The 14096-nt window shown below is 50.2% G+C and overlaps 1 protein-coding gene across 1 annotated transcript; it reads left to right on the top strand.

Annotated features, from left to right (window-relative positions):
* Nucleotides 1-546: 546 nt before the first annotated feature.
* On the top strand, nt 547-9389 carry ZIC5 (Zic family member 5). The gene is made up of 2 exons (XM_050765979.1): nt 547-2234; nt 6528-9389. The coding sequence occupies exons 1-2, from the start codon at nt 704-706 to the stop codon at nt 6968-6970; spliced, it is 1974 nt and encodes a 657-aa protein (XP_050621936.1). The 5' UTR covers nt 547-703; the 3' UTR covers nt 6971-9389.
* The last annotated feature ends 4707 nt before the right edge of the window (nt 9390-14096 follow it).

Raw genomic sequence — 14096 nt, 5'->3', positions numbered from 1 at the left:
ACTCCAGTTGTCTTGCAACCAATAGACTTTATCTTCTTCACTCCGTCTACTGTCTGTGCGCCCTAGGTGAGCGCTAGGCACGTAGGGTGTCCAAACAAGAAATTTCTAGCATCACCACTGCAGGTAGGACCCTCCTCTCCCAAAGAGCAGCCCAGGGCTCTTCCACCCCCCAAGGGAAATGGAAGTAGAAAGTACTTGGGTGCCAGAAGGCACACAGCGAGAAGTGAGGCCGAGGTTTTTGAAACTGGAACTGCCCCTTGGGAATCCTCAAACCGTCACCACCCCGCGCCCTCTGCCCGCGTGCAGGCGCGCGCTCCGCTAGGTGCGTCAAGGGTGAGCGGGGCGCTGCGCGCGCAGGCCAGGCTCAAACTTTCTGCAAGTGCAACTTGGGCATCCCTGGGGAGGCGGGGACGCCGGGCTCCAGCGAAGGAGGGGGCGCGAAGCGAAAGCGCAGGCGGCCGCGAGCACGGGGGCGGATCCCCGCTGGGTCGAGGGCCTGTACGAGAGCCAATCGGGCAGCCGAGGCTACTGCCAATCACGCGGCTCCCTCCAATCCCACCCGTGCCATTTCCAAAATCTCGGTCCCACTGTGCAGCTCAAATGTGGTGTTCACTCTGCCAATCGCTGGAGGATAGAGTGGGAACAGGAATAAGCAGAGTTAGGAGGCCAGGACAAAAGAAGTTAAAGAGCGCCTAATATATACATGTTTTTGAAGGCGGGCAGAGGGAAAAAAGTCCCCCCAGGGAGGGTGTATGGGCCTGATTGTGTAGTTCTGATGGAGCCCCCTTTGAGCAAGAGGAACCCGCCAGCGCTGAGATTAGCGGATTTGGCAACGGCTCAGGTCCAGCCGCTTCAGAATATGACAGGCCTCCCGGCGCTGGCCGGCCCGCCCGCCCACTCCCAACTCCGCGCCGCCGTCGCGCACGTCCGCCCGCGGGACCTGGGCGCTGACCCCGGCGTGGCCACCACTCCGCTCAGACCCGAGCACATGGCCCAGGCGAGCGCGCTGGGCCTCAGCCCTCCCTCCCAGGCGCTCCCGGCACACCCCGAGGCTCCGGCAGCCGCCGCCCGTGCTGCAGCCTTGGTCGTGCACCCCGGCGCGGGCAGCTACCCCTGTGGTGGGGGCAGCAGTGGCGCGCAGCCCTCTGCGCCCCCGCCCCCAGCCCCTCCTCTTCCTCCCACCCCTTCACCCCCTCCCCCTCCCCCGCCCCCTCCTCCTCCTCCTGCCCTCTCGGGCTACACCACCACCAACAGTGGCGGCGGCGGCAGCAGCGGCAAAGGCCACAGCAGGGACTTCGTCCTCCGGAGGGACCTTTCCGCCACGGCCCCCGCGGCGGCCATGCACGGGGCCCCGCTTGGAGGGGAGCAGCGGTCCGGCACCGGCTCCCCCCAGCACCCAGCCCCGCCTCCCCACTCGGCCGGCATGTTCATCTCCGCCAGCGGCACCTACGCGGGCCCGGACGGCGGCGGCGGCCCGGCGCTCTTCCCCGCGCTGCACGACACGCCGGGGGCCCCCGGCGGCCACCCGCACCCTCTCAACGGCCAGATGCGCCTGGGGCTGGCGGCAGCAGCAGCAGCCGCGGCGGCTGAGCTGTATGGCCGCGCCGAACCGCCCTTCGCGCCGCGCTCTGGGGACGCGCACTACGGGGCGGTTGCGGCCGCCGCGGCGGCCGCCCTACACGGCTACGGAGCCGTGAACTTAAACCTGAACCTGGCGGCTGCGGCGGCCGCAGCAGCGGCCGGGCCCGGGCCCCACCTGCAGCACCACGCGCCGCCCCCGGCGCCGCCGCCGCCAGCGCCCGCTCAGCACCCGCACCAGCACCACCCCCACCTCCCAGGGGCGTCCGGGGCCTTCCTGCGCTACATGCGGCAGCCAATCAAGCAGGAGCTCATCTGCAAGTGGATCGACCCTGACGAGCTGGCCGGGTTGCCGCCGCCGCCGCAGCCACCGCCCCCGGCCGGCGGCGCCAAGCCCTGCTCCAAAACTTTCGGCACCATGCACGAGCTGGTGAATCACGTCACGGTGGAGCACGTGGGCGGCCCCGAGCAGAGCAGCCACGTCTGCTTCTGGGAGGACTGTCCGCGCGAGGGCAAGCCCTTCAAGGCCAAATACAAGCTCATCAACCACATCCGCGTGCACACCGGCGAGAAGCCCTTCCCCTGCCCTTTCCCGGGCTGCGGCAAGGTCTTCGCGCGCTCCGAGAACCTCAAGATCCACAAGCGCACTCATACAGGTGGGTGTCTGTCCCCGGCCGCGCCGCCGCCGCCACCAGCTCCTGCGTCGCCGCCACTTCCGCCGCTGCTTCTCCTCCTCCTCCTGCTCGCCTTAATTTTTTCCTCCTTCTGCTGCTTCTCTTCGCATACGTATAACCCGGACATGTGACTTCTTTTTTTTTCTCTCCCCCCCTTTTTTTTCTATGAATAAGTAATTCGATAGCACACACAGGCCCCGCGTTGGGTTCCTACACCGCGGAGTCTCCAGCGCGCCCGCAGCCCCTCGGCCGGCATCCGCAACGCGCGCCAGCCGCCGCCGCCACCACCTCGGAGCAGACGCAGCAGCAGCTGGAGCAGGAAGGCGCCCAGGACGGTCGGCAGCCCCTACCCGCCCGGCCCTGGGAAGTCGGGAAGGGCGATGGAAAGAGAGACCAAGGCCTCCCCGGCAAGCGCCTCTCTTCCCACCGGGTCGTAGGCCCCGCGCGGTCGCCGCGCTCCGAGGACCGGGCGTGGGATTTGCTGCCTGATTTGGGCCGCTCGAGGCAGGCCTTCCGGGAGGGGAAGGGACCCCTCCGGGAAGACAGGAATGCGCTTTCGGGCCCCCGGAGACCACTCGCACTCGCCCACTGTGACACACTTCTCACGTACACCTTCGCTTGCATGCGTCTCCCACAACTTTACACACTCATATCCTCCTGCGCCTGCACCCCATTCTCGCGACACCGACACCTGTGTGTCCTCACACTCACATCATTTACACGCGGCACGCGCCCTCTCACACGCAGTATCACACTCGCCCTGGAGGGTGCTGGAGTTGACATCTGCCCTTCTAGAGAAGGTTGTAGTTGCAGGAGGACCGAGCCTCCCGCCATCGGTGAGGCCTACCCTGTCGTGGAATTGGGGGGGAGCCACCGGCGTCTTGGGGACCCTCCCGCCCCACCTCAAGCCCTGCGTCTGGGGATCCCGCAGCGCTGAGGAGGGCGGCTGCGGCGCGGGGCGGTGGATGACTCCTGTGGGTCGTGTGCCCCCTTTAAGCGGACGAGCGCGTCGGGCGGAAGCGCTGATGAGTGCGAACGCGGTCGGGATTTATAGGGACAGACACGATTACCCCTCGGAGGACACTTAAGTAACTGGAGTTTACGTTCAGTAATCACTTGGCAGATTTATCGGCGCTGCCGCGGCCAGGAGGTAGCCGCCGGGGCCCACGCTCGGGCCGCGGGCGCTCGGGGCTCTGCGGGGGCAGCAGTGTCGGGGTGGCCCGAGGCGGGAGCCTTGGCCTGGCTCCTGCGGGCCGCCTGATGGCCGGCGGGGAGCACATTTTCCCAGGAGCCCCGTTTCCCTCTAATCGGGATCAGTCCGCCTTAATGATTTTTCCAGAAGGAAACTTCCCAGGAGGCTCTTGTAAAAACGCCCTGGCCTGCTAAGCCGGCTGCTCGCTCCTGTGCCCAGCACTTCTCGGCGGGGCAGGATCCAGGGACCGTGAAGCCTCTCCCCAGCCCGGTCCCCAAAGGGAACCCCCAAGCGCGGTGCTGCGCGCGGCCTCGGGCCCTTCCCGCCTGCCCAGGCCTCGTGACGGGAGCGGCTTTCTCTTCGCGGCTGCCGGGAGCTGCGGGCGCGGAAGCCGATCCGGGCCCCCGGCTGGACAGGTCGCTCCCTGCCCCATGTCCCCAGTGGGTTCCCGGGGCGCGCGCGCTAGCGTGGGGTCGGAGGGCGAGGGGGACCCCAGGCGCCGAGGAGACCCGCGGTCATTTGGGTTTTTGGCTCCGCGTCTCGCGGACGGTTGCATTTCCTGCCCCCTCCCAGCGGCCGCGTGGGCCCCACCAAGTGGAGCGTGGAGGTCCCTGCGGGAGGGGCGCAGGCGCCTCGGGTTCAGACGCCAACCCGCGCTTGGTGTTTCTGGCGGTCCCTGGGCCGCTCAGCCATTGGGCATTGTGTCCTGAGAGGGCCCATCCGGACTTCCTTCCCTCCCTGCCACGCCGCTGTCCCTTTTTGGGGTTATCCGGGATCCCGGAACGGATTGATCAAAGGGACTAATCCCCGGGCCACTCCCGAAGGCCCCTTTCCTGACCCACGTGCCCCCAATTCCGTTTATAACCGTCCTGCGAGTCCGACTCGCGCTCTCTCGGGAGAGGGAGCTGCTAGGAGCTGGCGGAGTCCACAATTAGTTCCTTACTTTCCCACAGGCTCCAGCTCTCAAACTCTGTAAATAGTTAAATTCTGACGTGACTCGTCTGTCAGAATCTTAAATGTAAACACTGAGGTCTCTCAGCCTTTCTAGTTAGGTAGAATTTGCTCATTCCCCTTAGGCCCCTTGAACAACATAGGCCGTTCCATCGCCCTTGCCTTTTCTTCGTATACCTCTTCCTTTATTTACCTCTCGTGTTCTACCTTTCCTTCCACGACATCTCTCCCTTTCCTGAGTCTAATTGTTCCCCTTTTTCATGTGCAGTAGAGGAGTTAGCACTGTTCAAAGCGTTTATTCACAACCTGGGATATGTAGGTTGAATAGAAACATGACCATTCTAAAAAACAGCATTGCGCTTTCGCGTAGGGTGGATGAGTAAACCCACGTAATTACGCCTCCATATTGAAGAAAGGCTGATTTTAATTTCTTAAAAAGAATGTGATGTTAATTTGGTCTTATCTACGACTTAAAGTGTAATATAGAAATCAGGACAAATTACTGATGTTTTGATAAAAAGGGATTAGCTTTGTTTTTGTTGAAGCTCATCTACAGAGAATTTTTAGAGGTTGTCATTATCATGGGGTTGTTTTTTCTCTTTATACATCACTGTAGGAGGCATATTTGAATAATGTCTAATTCTGTTTTTAAACAGTATTTCCAGGTAGGGAAAGTTAAATTCCAGGCACCTGACTGAATACTCTCAGATGTCCTAGCATACTCTGCCATTGAACCAGTTATCATTGGCGAAATGTTTTTAAGAAACTCACTACAGTAACATATCTGTGCAGAGGATGTAAGAAAATTTACCACAGAAAGATATGTACACTAAGCTGAGGCTTAATAGTTTCTTTTTGAAAATAAGTTATCCAAAACAAAAGAAAAATGTCCTACCTAGTGTATCACCAGAGTAGTTGCTGAAATGTGAGAAATTCAGCTTTATTTTTAAATTATTTACCTAAAAGAGGAAAATATTAATACAATAATATGTATGAAATGACTTGTTCAATTATAGACTCAACTATATCAAGTTCAGAGATGCCAAGGGGAGAGGGAAAATTCAGTTAGACTGTTACCTGTTGTCTTCTTTTTCTTGCTGTTTAACACCAAAATGTAGTGTGGCTGAATTTCTCTAGTTGTCTTATTAAGTATTTCCATTTCCTGGACTAGAGGCCTTGTGTTTAAAGGCATTGTGTTTGTGGGGTGGTTAGGCCAGCTTAAGGAGGTGACAGGCCATAAGACCCTGGCCTTTTTTAATTTTTTTAAAGTCTTTTTGACTAGTAAGTAATGTAGGGAGCTGTGAGAGTAAGTATACTTATGGCATAAAGATACGTTCTGCTAAGGCTTGTGGTCTTTATTAATGTTTGTTAAAGCTCGTTCTGCTGTGCTCTTAACCGCCCTGCAAGTATTGAGGAAAGCTATAGAATGCAGAGGCCAACAGCCTATTCTCTGCCCAGCTAGCCCTGTAAAAATCTAGTGGTGGGAGTGTGTTTCACAGGTACCTCTATTTCTAAAGAAAAACATTGTTTTGTTTTACCTCCTTCCCTTTCCCAGCTCCACATTCTCTCCTGCTGCCCCCCTCCATCAGTGAAATCCTGGGGAACACTGAAAGGAAATGCCATTATTATAATTTGACTGTACCCCCAGTTTACTTTTAATTTACTGTATGTGTTTGCTTTTCTCTCTTTTTCTTATATGCTTATTTCTGCCTGTGGCTTTGAAAGTATCATTTTGTGTTTATTTTGACAGGAGGATCTTCTGCTTGTGTTTTTGAGTGTACAGACCCTGAGGGGAGTGTGTCTGTCGGGGGAGGGGGTCTGCGGGTCCCAGGTGGGTTTCAGTGTTACATGCTGGCCCTTAGCTCAGCACTGGGGATCTCACCCTGACCCCTCTGGGACTGCAGGGGCTGACAGCCTCTCAGGAGCCCAGGTCCAGGCGAAGCTACCAGGCCAGCGGAATCCAGGCCCATCCTTGAAGTATCCCTTCCCTTTTGTGAATTAGGAAGAAGAATTAGGCTGGGAGTTGGCCTTTGGGAGAATAGGAAAAACACAACCTTGGTTCTGCTTCAAGATTTCTCTCAAGTCAGGGGTCTTGCAAAGCCATTGTTGACCTTTCCTGTGTTTCATTGCAGGGGAAAAGCCTTTCAAATGTGAATTTGATGGCTGTGACAGGAAGTTTGCCAATAGCAGTGATCGGAAGAAACATTCCCATGTCCACACCAGTGACAAGCCCTACTACTGCAAGATTCGAGGCTGTGACAAATCCTACACTCACCCAAGCTCCCTGAGGAAGCACATGAAGATTCACTGCAAGTCCCCACCACCTTCTCCAGGACCCCTTGGTTACTCATCAGTGGGGACTCCAGTGGGTGCCCCTTTGTCCCCCGTGCTGGACCCCGCCAGGAGTCGCTCCAGCACTCTGTCCCCTCAGGTGACCAACCTCAATGAGTGGTACGTTTGCCAGGCCAGTGGGGCCCCCAGCCACCTCCACACCCCTTCCAGCAACGGAACCACCTCTGAATCTGAAGATGAGGAAATTTACGGGAACCCTGAAGTTGTGCGGACGATACATTAGAATTTATGATTAATAATAATAAGTGAAATAATAAGTCGGAGTCTTTGGACCACATCCTAACCTGAGACAATGCCGAGCCTGAGACAAACCCGTGACTCAGACTTGCCACCGGGTCTAATTAGCCCTATTTATTCAGTATGAAACCCTATGGTGTTTGTACATTTAATTAATTTAATTAAGATATTTGGGCCTTTTTTTTTTTTTTCCTTAAAAAACAAACAAAAAACAACCAAGCTGGACTTGTACATTGCAGGAGGACGGGGCTTGGGGGCAAATTGTACCAAGGAAAATGAATGGAGAGATTAGTTAATGGAGATACACACTGCCGGTGTCATATATATATATATGTTTGTTTTTTTTTTTTAAAGGAGGGAGAAAAAGAGCATTAAGTCAGAACTTAAACACAGCAACAAGGCCCTCTGCATTTCCCAGAGTGCCTCTCAAATGCCTTTGACACCATACCGTGGGCTGCTTTTGAGCCTCCTTGTTGGACCCTAATTCTGCCAAGGCCTCTTGATTGTAAACCACACACCTGCTGCATTGCCAACAGATCCTGGACTGTACCTGTGTCCAAAAATATTTGTAAAAACCCTTTGAGTTTAATATTTGTAATTTTTAATTTCCACTCTTTTATTACTGATCTCACCTTAATACAATATTTTTATACAGGATTATTTCTTCAGTATCCTACTGTGTGATTTGAAAAAAAGATGCAGCAACCTTAATATATCTCCATATCTTGTGCTACTGTGATTGTTCAAGCAAAAGTGGAGAGAAGAAAAGCTGCTGCAATAAGACAACTGTGAAACTGTGATATTTTATAAAATAGAAGAAATTCAAGTGCTTGCTTTTTCCTGTATGGTGTTTTTTTTTTTTTTTTTTTTGGTTTTTTTTTTTAAATCTGAATTTTCAGATACTGCCTCTCCTAACTGTGTCCAAAGTTCTTGTGTAATAAAGAGATTCTGTTTTCGATCCTAAGTTCTTTGGGATGCCAACATTCACAGTCAAGTCTTGAGGAGGTGTAATGATGGCATCATGCCTATTTTTTTTTGAAAGCTGTTTTTAAAACAGGCCAACACGTCTTTTATACTGTTGTATCAGCCTTTTAAAAAGTCTATTTTTCAATGCTTGAAACTGCATTTTAATGCATTTTCTTCCACCTGAGCACTGAGCACACCAAACTGGAATCCATTTGAAAATGACAGTGTGTGAAGTGTATGATTTACATTGAAAGAGGGGAGGGAGTTGCCCTACATATTAAAATTTTTAAAAGGTTTATAGTTACCACCAAACACTGATGAATGTGTGACCTTTGCCAGAGCTGTCAAGCTAGGATAAAAAAGGTCAAGGACCTAGGACAATAACTCTTAGTCAATTTATTTTCGGTTGGTACAACACATCTCCTGTGCAAAATGTAGTCCATCAGAAACATCATACAGATATACTAAAGAGCACTAATTTATCCTTAGAGACCCTGAAGACACCCCCTCCCCAGGGTTTGTAGAAATTGGTTTTGTGTGCTGTGAGTGGTTGATGTAGTCTTGTCATTGTTAATAACTTGTATGTGAACACTATTATTTGTACAGTTGAATTAATTTATTTTCAGACATCATCCTTTTTTTTTTTTTTTTTCCTGGAAGAGTTCAAAGCACACCAAAGAATTATATTATACATTTTGGTGAAAGATTGTCATTTATGATCCATGGTTTATTTAAAAAAAAAAGGAAAGAAAATGGAAAAATATATTTTTAAGCTTACTTGAATGAACAACGTAATGTGAAAACCAAGACTCTTCCTGCATGTCTTTTTTGCATTGTGTTGATGAGATTATATATAGTTTATAGATATATTATATTACTAGTACAGTGCATGGTGCTGTCACTTGGAAAGCCTTTCAATGTTGTCTTCAGATTGTTAGGGTGAATATGAAACATGCAGACCCTCCTTTATAAAGAAAAAGACCTTAAAACTTGAATATGAGATAATTTTACATTTGAAAAGTTTATTTGATTTTCATATTACTCACTTTCAAAGCCCTTTCAAATAGAAAAGGTATGAACTTTTGGGGGGATAATTTATGTATCGTAAACTTATTAGGACAAAATATTCCTGATGTATAATGAGTTGTTTTATTTATACAACTTTTTCAATGGTAGTTTGCACTATTCTTTATTATGCTACAGGTTTATTTATTATGAAACAAAGGAATATGTATTTTATGTATTTTACCATGCATAGGTTAACTCTTTGCCACAGATTTATTGGTTCTTGATACACCTAAAATAAAAAAATGTGTACCTCCAATAGAGAGCAAGAATGATTATGAAGTAACAAATTTAATAAAGGTATTCTTATTATTATTGCTTATGTTTTACCTAATGGCATATCTCTCCTACAAACAGAACAGGTTGCTAATGGAGTGAATGTCTTCCCTTGATCTCTTGATTTCTTAGCCTCTCCCCAAGCAATACAATATTTTTGCAGCCTGGTTTAACTTACAACTTACAAGCTTATCTAGGAAACACAAGATATTTTTGAAGACTAAGCCTTGCAAGTTATACTTACAGTAGCATAAATCTTTTGGGTTACTGCATTTATTTGTTAAAATAAGTAATATCCTGAGTGATTCTAATCAGTGAAAAGCCAAAAAGTGAATTTTAGCATTTCTTTGGTGCCCAGCCTCCAAAAGGAAAAAAAAGAATGAAGAAAATGTGGAGGGAGAGACAGTGAGGCTTCTAGACACAAAGAAGGTGAAAGCAAAATCAGTCAGGGGCTGAGATAGGTATTGAATGAAATTGAGTAGTGGGCATTGAATGCTTCTCATGGTGTGGGAGATCAAGATGCAATTTTACTGTAGTTTGTTCTGGAAGTTGAGTGGCTATTGGTAATTTAAGCTCAGCATTTTGGGGCAGGTGTGTTGAACAATTAGATTCTTGCATGGCAGCAAAATATTCAAGTGGCTTAAATGCAGGTATTTGGCTATGCACATTTACAAGGCTGGATGTTTGCTTGTGTTTTTGTTAGCAGATACACAACTGATAAAAGGTAAATAGTTGAAAGCAATTGCTAGTAATGTCAATAAGCATTTCTCTGAAAGGTTATAGTGGCTTTTAAAAGTCAGGTTTGTTAAATGTAGTAAAGGTGAAACAGGTTGCAAAGAGTTGTTTTAAGTCAGATGACAATAACCAGCACACGAAGGAGAAAAACACTCATAAATGAGGGCCCCAATCAATGGGAAAACTTATAGCTCTCTAATGAAGTTTCTCGTGAAAAGAAGGGTGACACAAAGCCACCAAGACATGAATCATTCATGGGAAATATAAAAGATAAAAGATATCTGACAATGAGCAGAACCTTGTATAGAGTGTATAAAACAAGTTTCCCCTTCTTATTTTCTGCTTTAAAACGCACAATCTCCCACTCCCAGCGTTCTCTGTCCAGTCTATAGAGTTAAAATTGACCACTGCTCGTCCTGCGCCACTTCAAAGTAATTTAGTCCAGAACGGAAGGCTTGGCGCTCGGACAATCTTCATGGTGTGTTAAGATTTCTATGGCAATTGGCAAGCAAGACGTTCCCATCTGAATATGTCTCAAAGAAAGCCACTTATTGACACTAAGTTGGCTATCATCAAAGACTTCATCTTCCCTAGGCAAAACGTGGCCTTGCAAATACTGTTTAAATCATCTACCTTTGTTTTCCAGGCTAGGAGAATCTTCAAACGCACAATTATTTGAAATTTATGTATATATATTTTCCCCATTCAGGATTCTCTTTGGTAAAGCTGATGGTCCTAAAATCTAAACTCCATAGAGTTTGAAGGTGGAAATTATATTCTCTTAAGGAGTTGGAGATGGCCACACAAGCATCATAACACTGGGGACAGGAAAAGAGGAGGCCCAACTAGCTGCAAACAGATTGCACTCTCATAAGTGATCTCTTCTACTTTGGGGAAGGTTTTGGAGACCATTGTTGTTTTACCCACCCAGTAATCTATCATCTATCATCTCTCTATCTGTTTATGAAATGGGACGAGAGGTGCTGGCCACTAGTATTTTAAAATCCCAGTTTGGTTAGGAAATCCAGCTCCTGGGGAGGGAGCAGGGGAGACATCTGGTTTCTCAAGTGATCACCTTAAGCCAGCAGTAAAGAAGGCTGATCGCAAGGCAAACAAAACAACCCAACCGCTTATTAATAGTACTTTCATCCCCTCACATCACTCCTGGCCTGCCAGTCCGCTCACAGTGTAGCAAAACAGGACGCCCAGCCACGGAAGCCTTCCAGGTCTGGAGGCACAGGCAGGCCCGCAGGAGACCTGAGGTGAAACTGCCCTGGGGCCCCCAGTACACTTCCCCTCCGTGGACAAAAACTCAACCCCACACCCACGCACTCCCCGAGCACACATTAACATACACTGCAAGTGCCTAATCAGGCAGGGAGAAGTTCAAAGGCATTTTTTTTTTTTTTTGAAATTCAAACTACTGCTTCTATGGTCCATCCACGCGGAGCCATCCAGGATGGCTATGGTAGTGGGCAGGGCCAGGGGAGTCGCCAGCAGAGGGGCCACTGTGATTCAAGACAGTCGATGAGACACAGCTGCAGTGACCTTTACTTTCATGCCAAGTTACTTCAGTCCACTTGAACCTCATCAGAAATATATATATATTTATGTGTGTGTGTGTGTGTGTGTATGTATTCAGCATTTAAGATTCCTCCATAGAACCTCCTAGCTTGAGAGAAAGGGGAGAGAAAGAATGAAGAAAGGAGGATAGGAGCGGAGGAGAGTCGGGTGGGGAGTGGGTGATGTTCGAAGGGTGGGGGAGAGGGGCAGGGGAGCCAGAGCCCCAGTTCCTCTTCCTTCTCTCCCCACCTAAGTACTTTTATTTGCAGAGCGATTGTTCTTTGTTTATTTAATACAAGTACTGTGTGAATGGTGAAAAATAAACACGATGAAAAATAACCAAACAGATGATTCCTCAGAGTGAAAAAGCCCGGACTTAATAAAAGTGCGAAGCAGTCACCGCTGAATGAGAAACCCTTTGAAGTGGAACTTATTATAGGAGGAATACTTTGGGGTTGCCTTAACGACGCCGCTGAATCGAAAGCGCTCGCCTTTGTCAGCGATTTGTTCTCCTTTGCTGGGGTGCCCGGAGAAATTACTTACATGGGCTGCCTTAACATGCAGCCTGCAAATCAGTAACTTTGCAGCTCAGACTCGCAGACGCCACTCGGCTGTGGACAAAAAGAGTCATGGGGGAAACGCACCAACCTTTCACGCCGAGGCTCTGGGGCTGGGGACTCACGGGCGTGTTGGGGGCGGCAGATAAGAAGTTGTATTACAACTGCCCCCCCTCGCCCAAGCTTCCCTCTTCTTCCCTCTGCACCTCCCCCGCCGCCAGTCCAGGCTGGGGCTCTGCGGGCCCGGACCCCGCTTGGTGGCAGTGGAGGCCTGGCTCCTCCAGGGCCCTCCAGCGAGGGGCGCTCTAGGGCGCGCGGGCCGGGCGCGGGACTTTCCCAGCAGCCCGGGCCATATTTAATAAGGGTCGTTCATCACCGAGGCGCTTTGAAGGGTCGCCTCCAGCCCTGTGCCCATTAGAAAGGCGGAGGTGACATTTAAACTCCGTTTTCAAGGATCGCGGGGGGATTTCATTGAAAAGGCAACTCGTTTGTCTTATGAGCCTGGAAACAACCCCCTTCTCGCTCCTTTTGACCACATGGCATAACTCAAAAACAATAGTTCAAAAGTGAAATGGCATCGTGGTGTTCATTCGGAGACAGGCCCCCATCTAGCACCAGAGAAAAGGGGTAGTCCGCAAGACAATGTGCTTTTTGTGTCCGACTCTGTCACAAGGATTGTGTTGTTTGCTTTGGAGGCTGCGCCTGTTATACTTTCCTGAAAGTGCTTGTGTTAAACAAGAGTTATAAGTCATCCAAAACAACAAACATTTTGATTTTCTTTGCCTAAAGGGCTTTCCCTGGCTATGGGCACCGTGAAAAAATAATGTCCTTGCTGAGAAAGGAACACCAGTAGTAGCATTACAAGCGAGCGCATTAAATATTGAATGACACGGGAAAAAGAGCTTGTCGAGGGGCACTCAGCCTTAAAGTCTTTCTTCAACTTTGTCTTCGGTGGCTGCTGGACTATTTAAGATGGTATTAATTAAGGCAGCTTCGGATGCTGCCGAGCCGGCCGGCCCCTCTGCCGCGCTCGGTCAATGGGCCTGTGCCCCCGCGCCCTGCTCACGCGTTGGCTGAGCCGAGTGCAAATGTCACTTCTCATTTGGAGGCTGAAGAGAAGTGCCCATCCTACATTAAGGGCAGCAGGGATGCAGTCAGCAGCAGGCGTTAAAGGAATACGAGGGACTGGGGTGAGGGGAGGGGAGGCGGTAACAAAATGGGAACAGCTGCCCGGGGCGGGGTCGAGAGTGCGCCCCGCGCACCGCTGTTGGCACATTTTGGAGAGCGCCGCTGGCAAACCGAAGCCACGCGGGACTCACTGGGTTGGAAGACCCCTTCTCTTTCGTCGTTCCCGCGTGGGGAAAATGAAAACTCCAGCCCTGCACAAATCCATTAGGCAGGCTGGCGGGGCGTTATTTTACAAAGGGACTCGCTTCTACAAAGAAAGACAAAAGCTTGGTGCAAACAGGCGTCTTGACTGACTTCCACCTCCCCCTACAGTCCCCTTCACAGATCACAAACAAATAAAGCCCAAAGGACCTCAGCCAAGTATCTCCAGATCCAATTTTACAGATGGCGAAACTGAGACCTCAAGCAAGACTCAAAATGGTTTTTGTCAATATTCCCCGAAATCAGAGGTTGAGACCCTCTTTGAGACCAAAGATCCAGGCGGGAGTGGAGTTCTTTTTAAAGTCGCCAACAACCACGCCAAAATGTCCCTTTCCCCTGCCCCCCATTGCAAGTGTTTGATTCAAAGTCAAATGGAAATTGGTTTCAGCAGTTGAAAATTCCTAACATCAAAAAAGGAATGAAGCTTACTGTCAACTGACTGTGGCATAAATGAAATGCACACTCGGAGAAACTGTGTTAACTATCAGTTCTTGATGAAGAGAGACAAGATTTGGCTGGGCAGAGGGGGAAGGGCATCCCGGCAGATTGATTTCTGCAGCC

This window comes from Macaca thibetana, chromosome 17 (genome assembly GCF_024542745.1).
Source record: "Macaca thibetana thibetana isolate TM-01 chromosome 17, ASM2454274v1, whole genome shotgun sequence".
Lineage (NCBI taxonomy): Eukaryota > Metazoa > Chordata > Mammalia > Primates > Cercopithecidae > Macaca > Macaca thibetana.
Note: the sequence above shows the minus strand (reverse complement) of the source record. Positions and strands in the feature narration are given on the sequence as shown.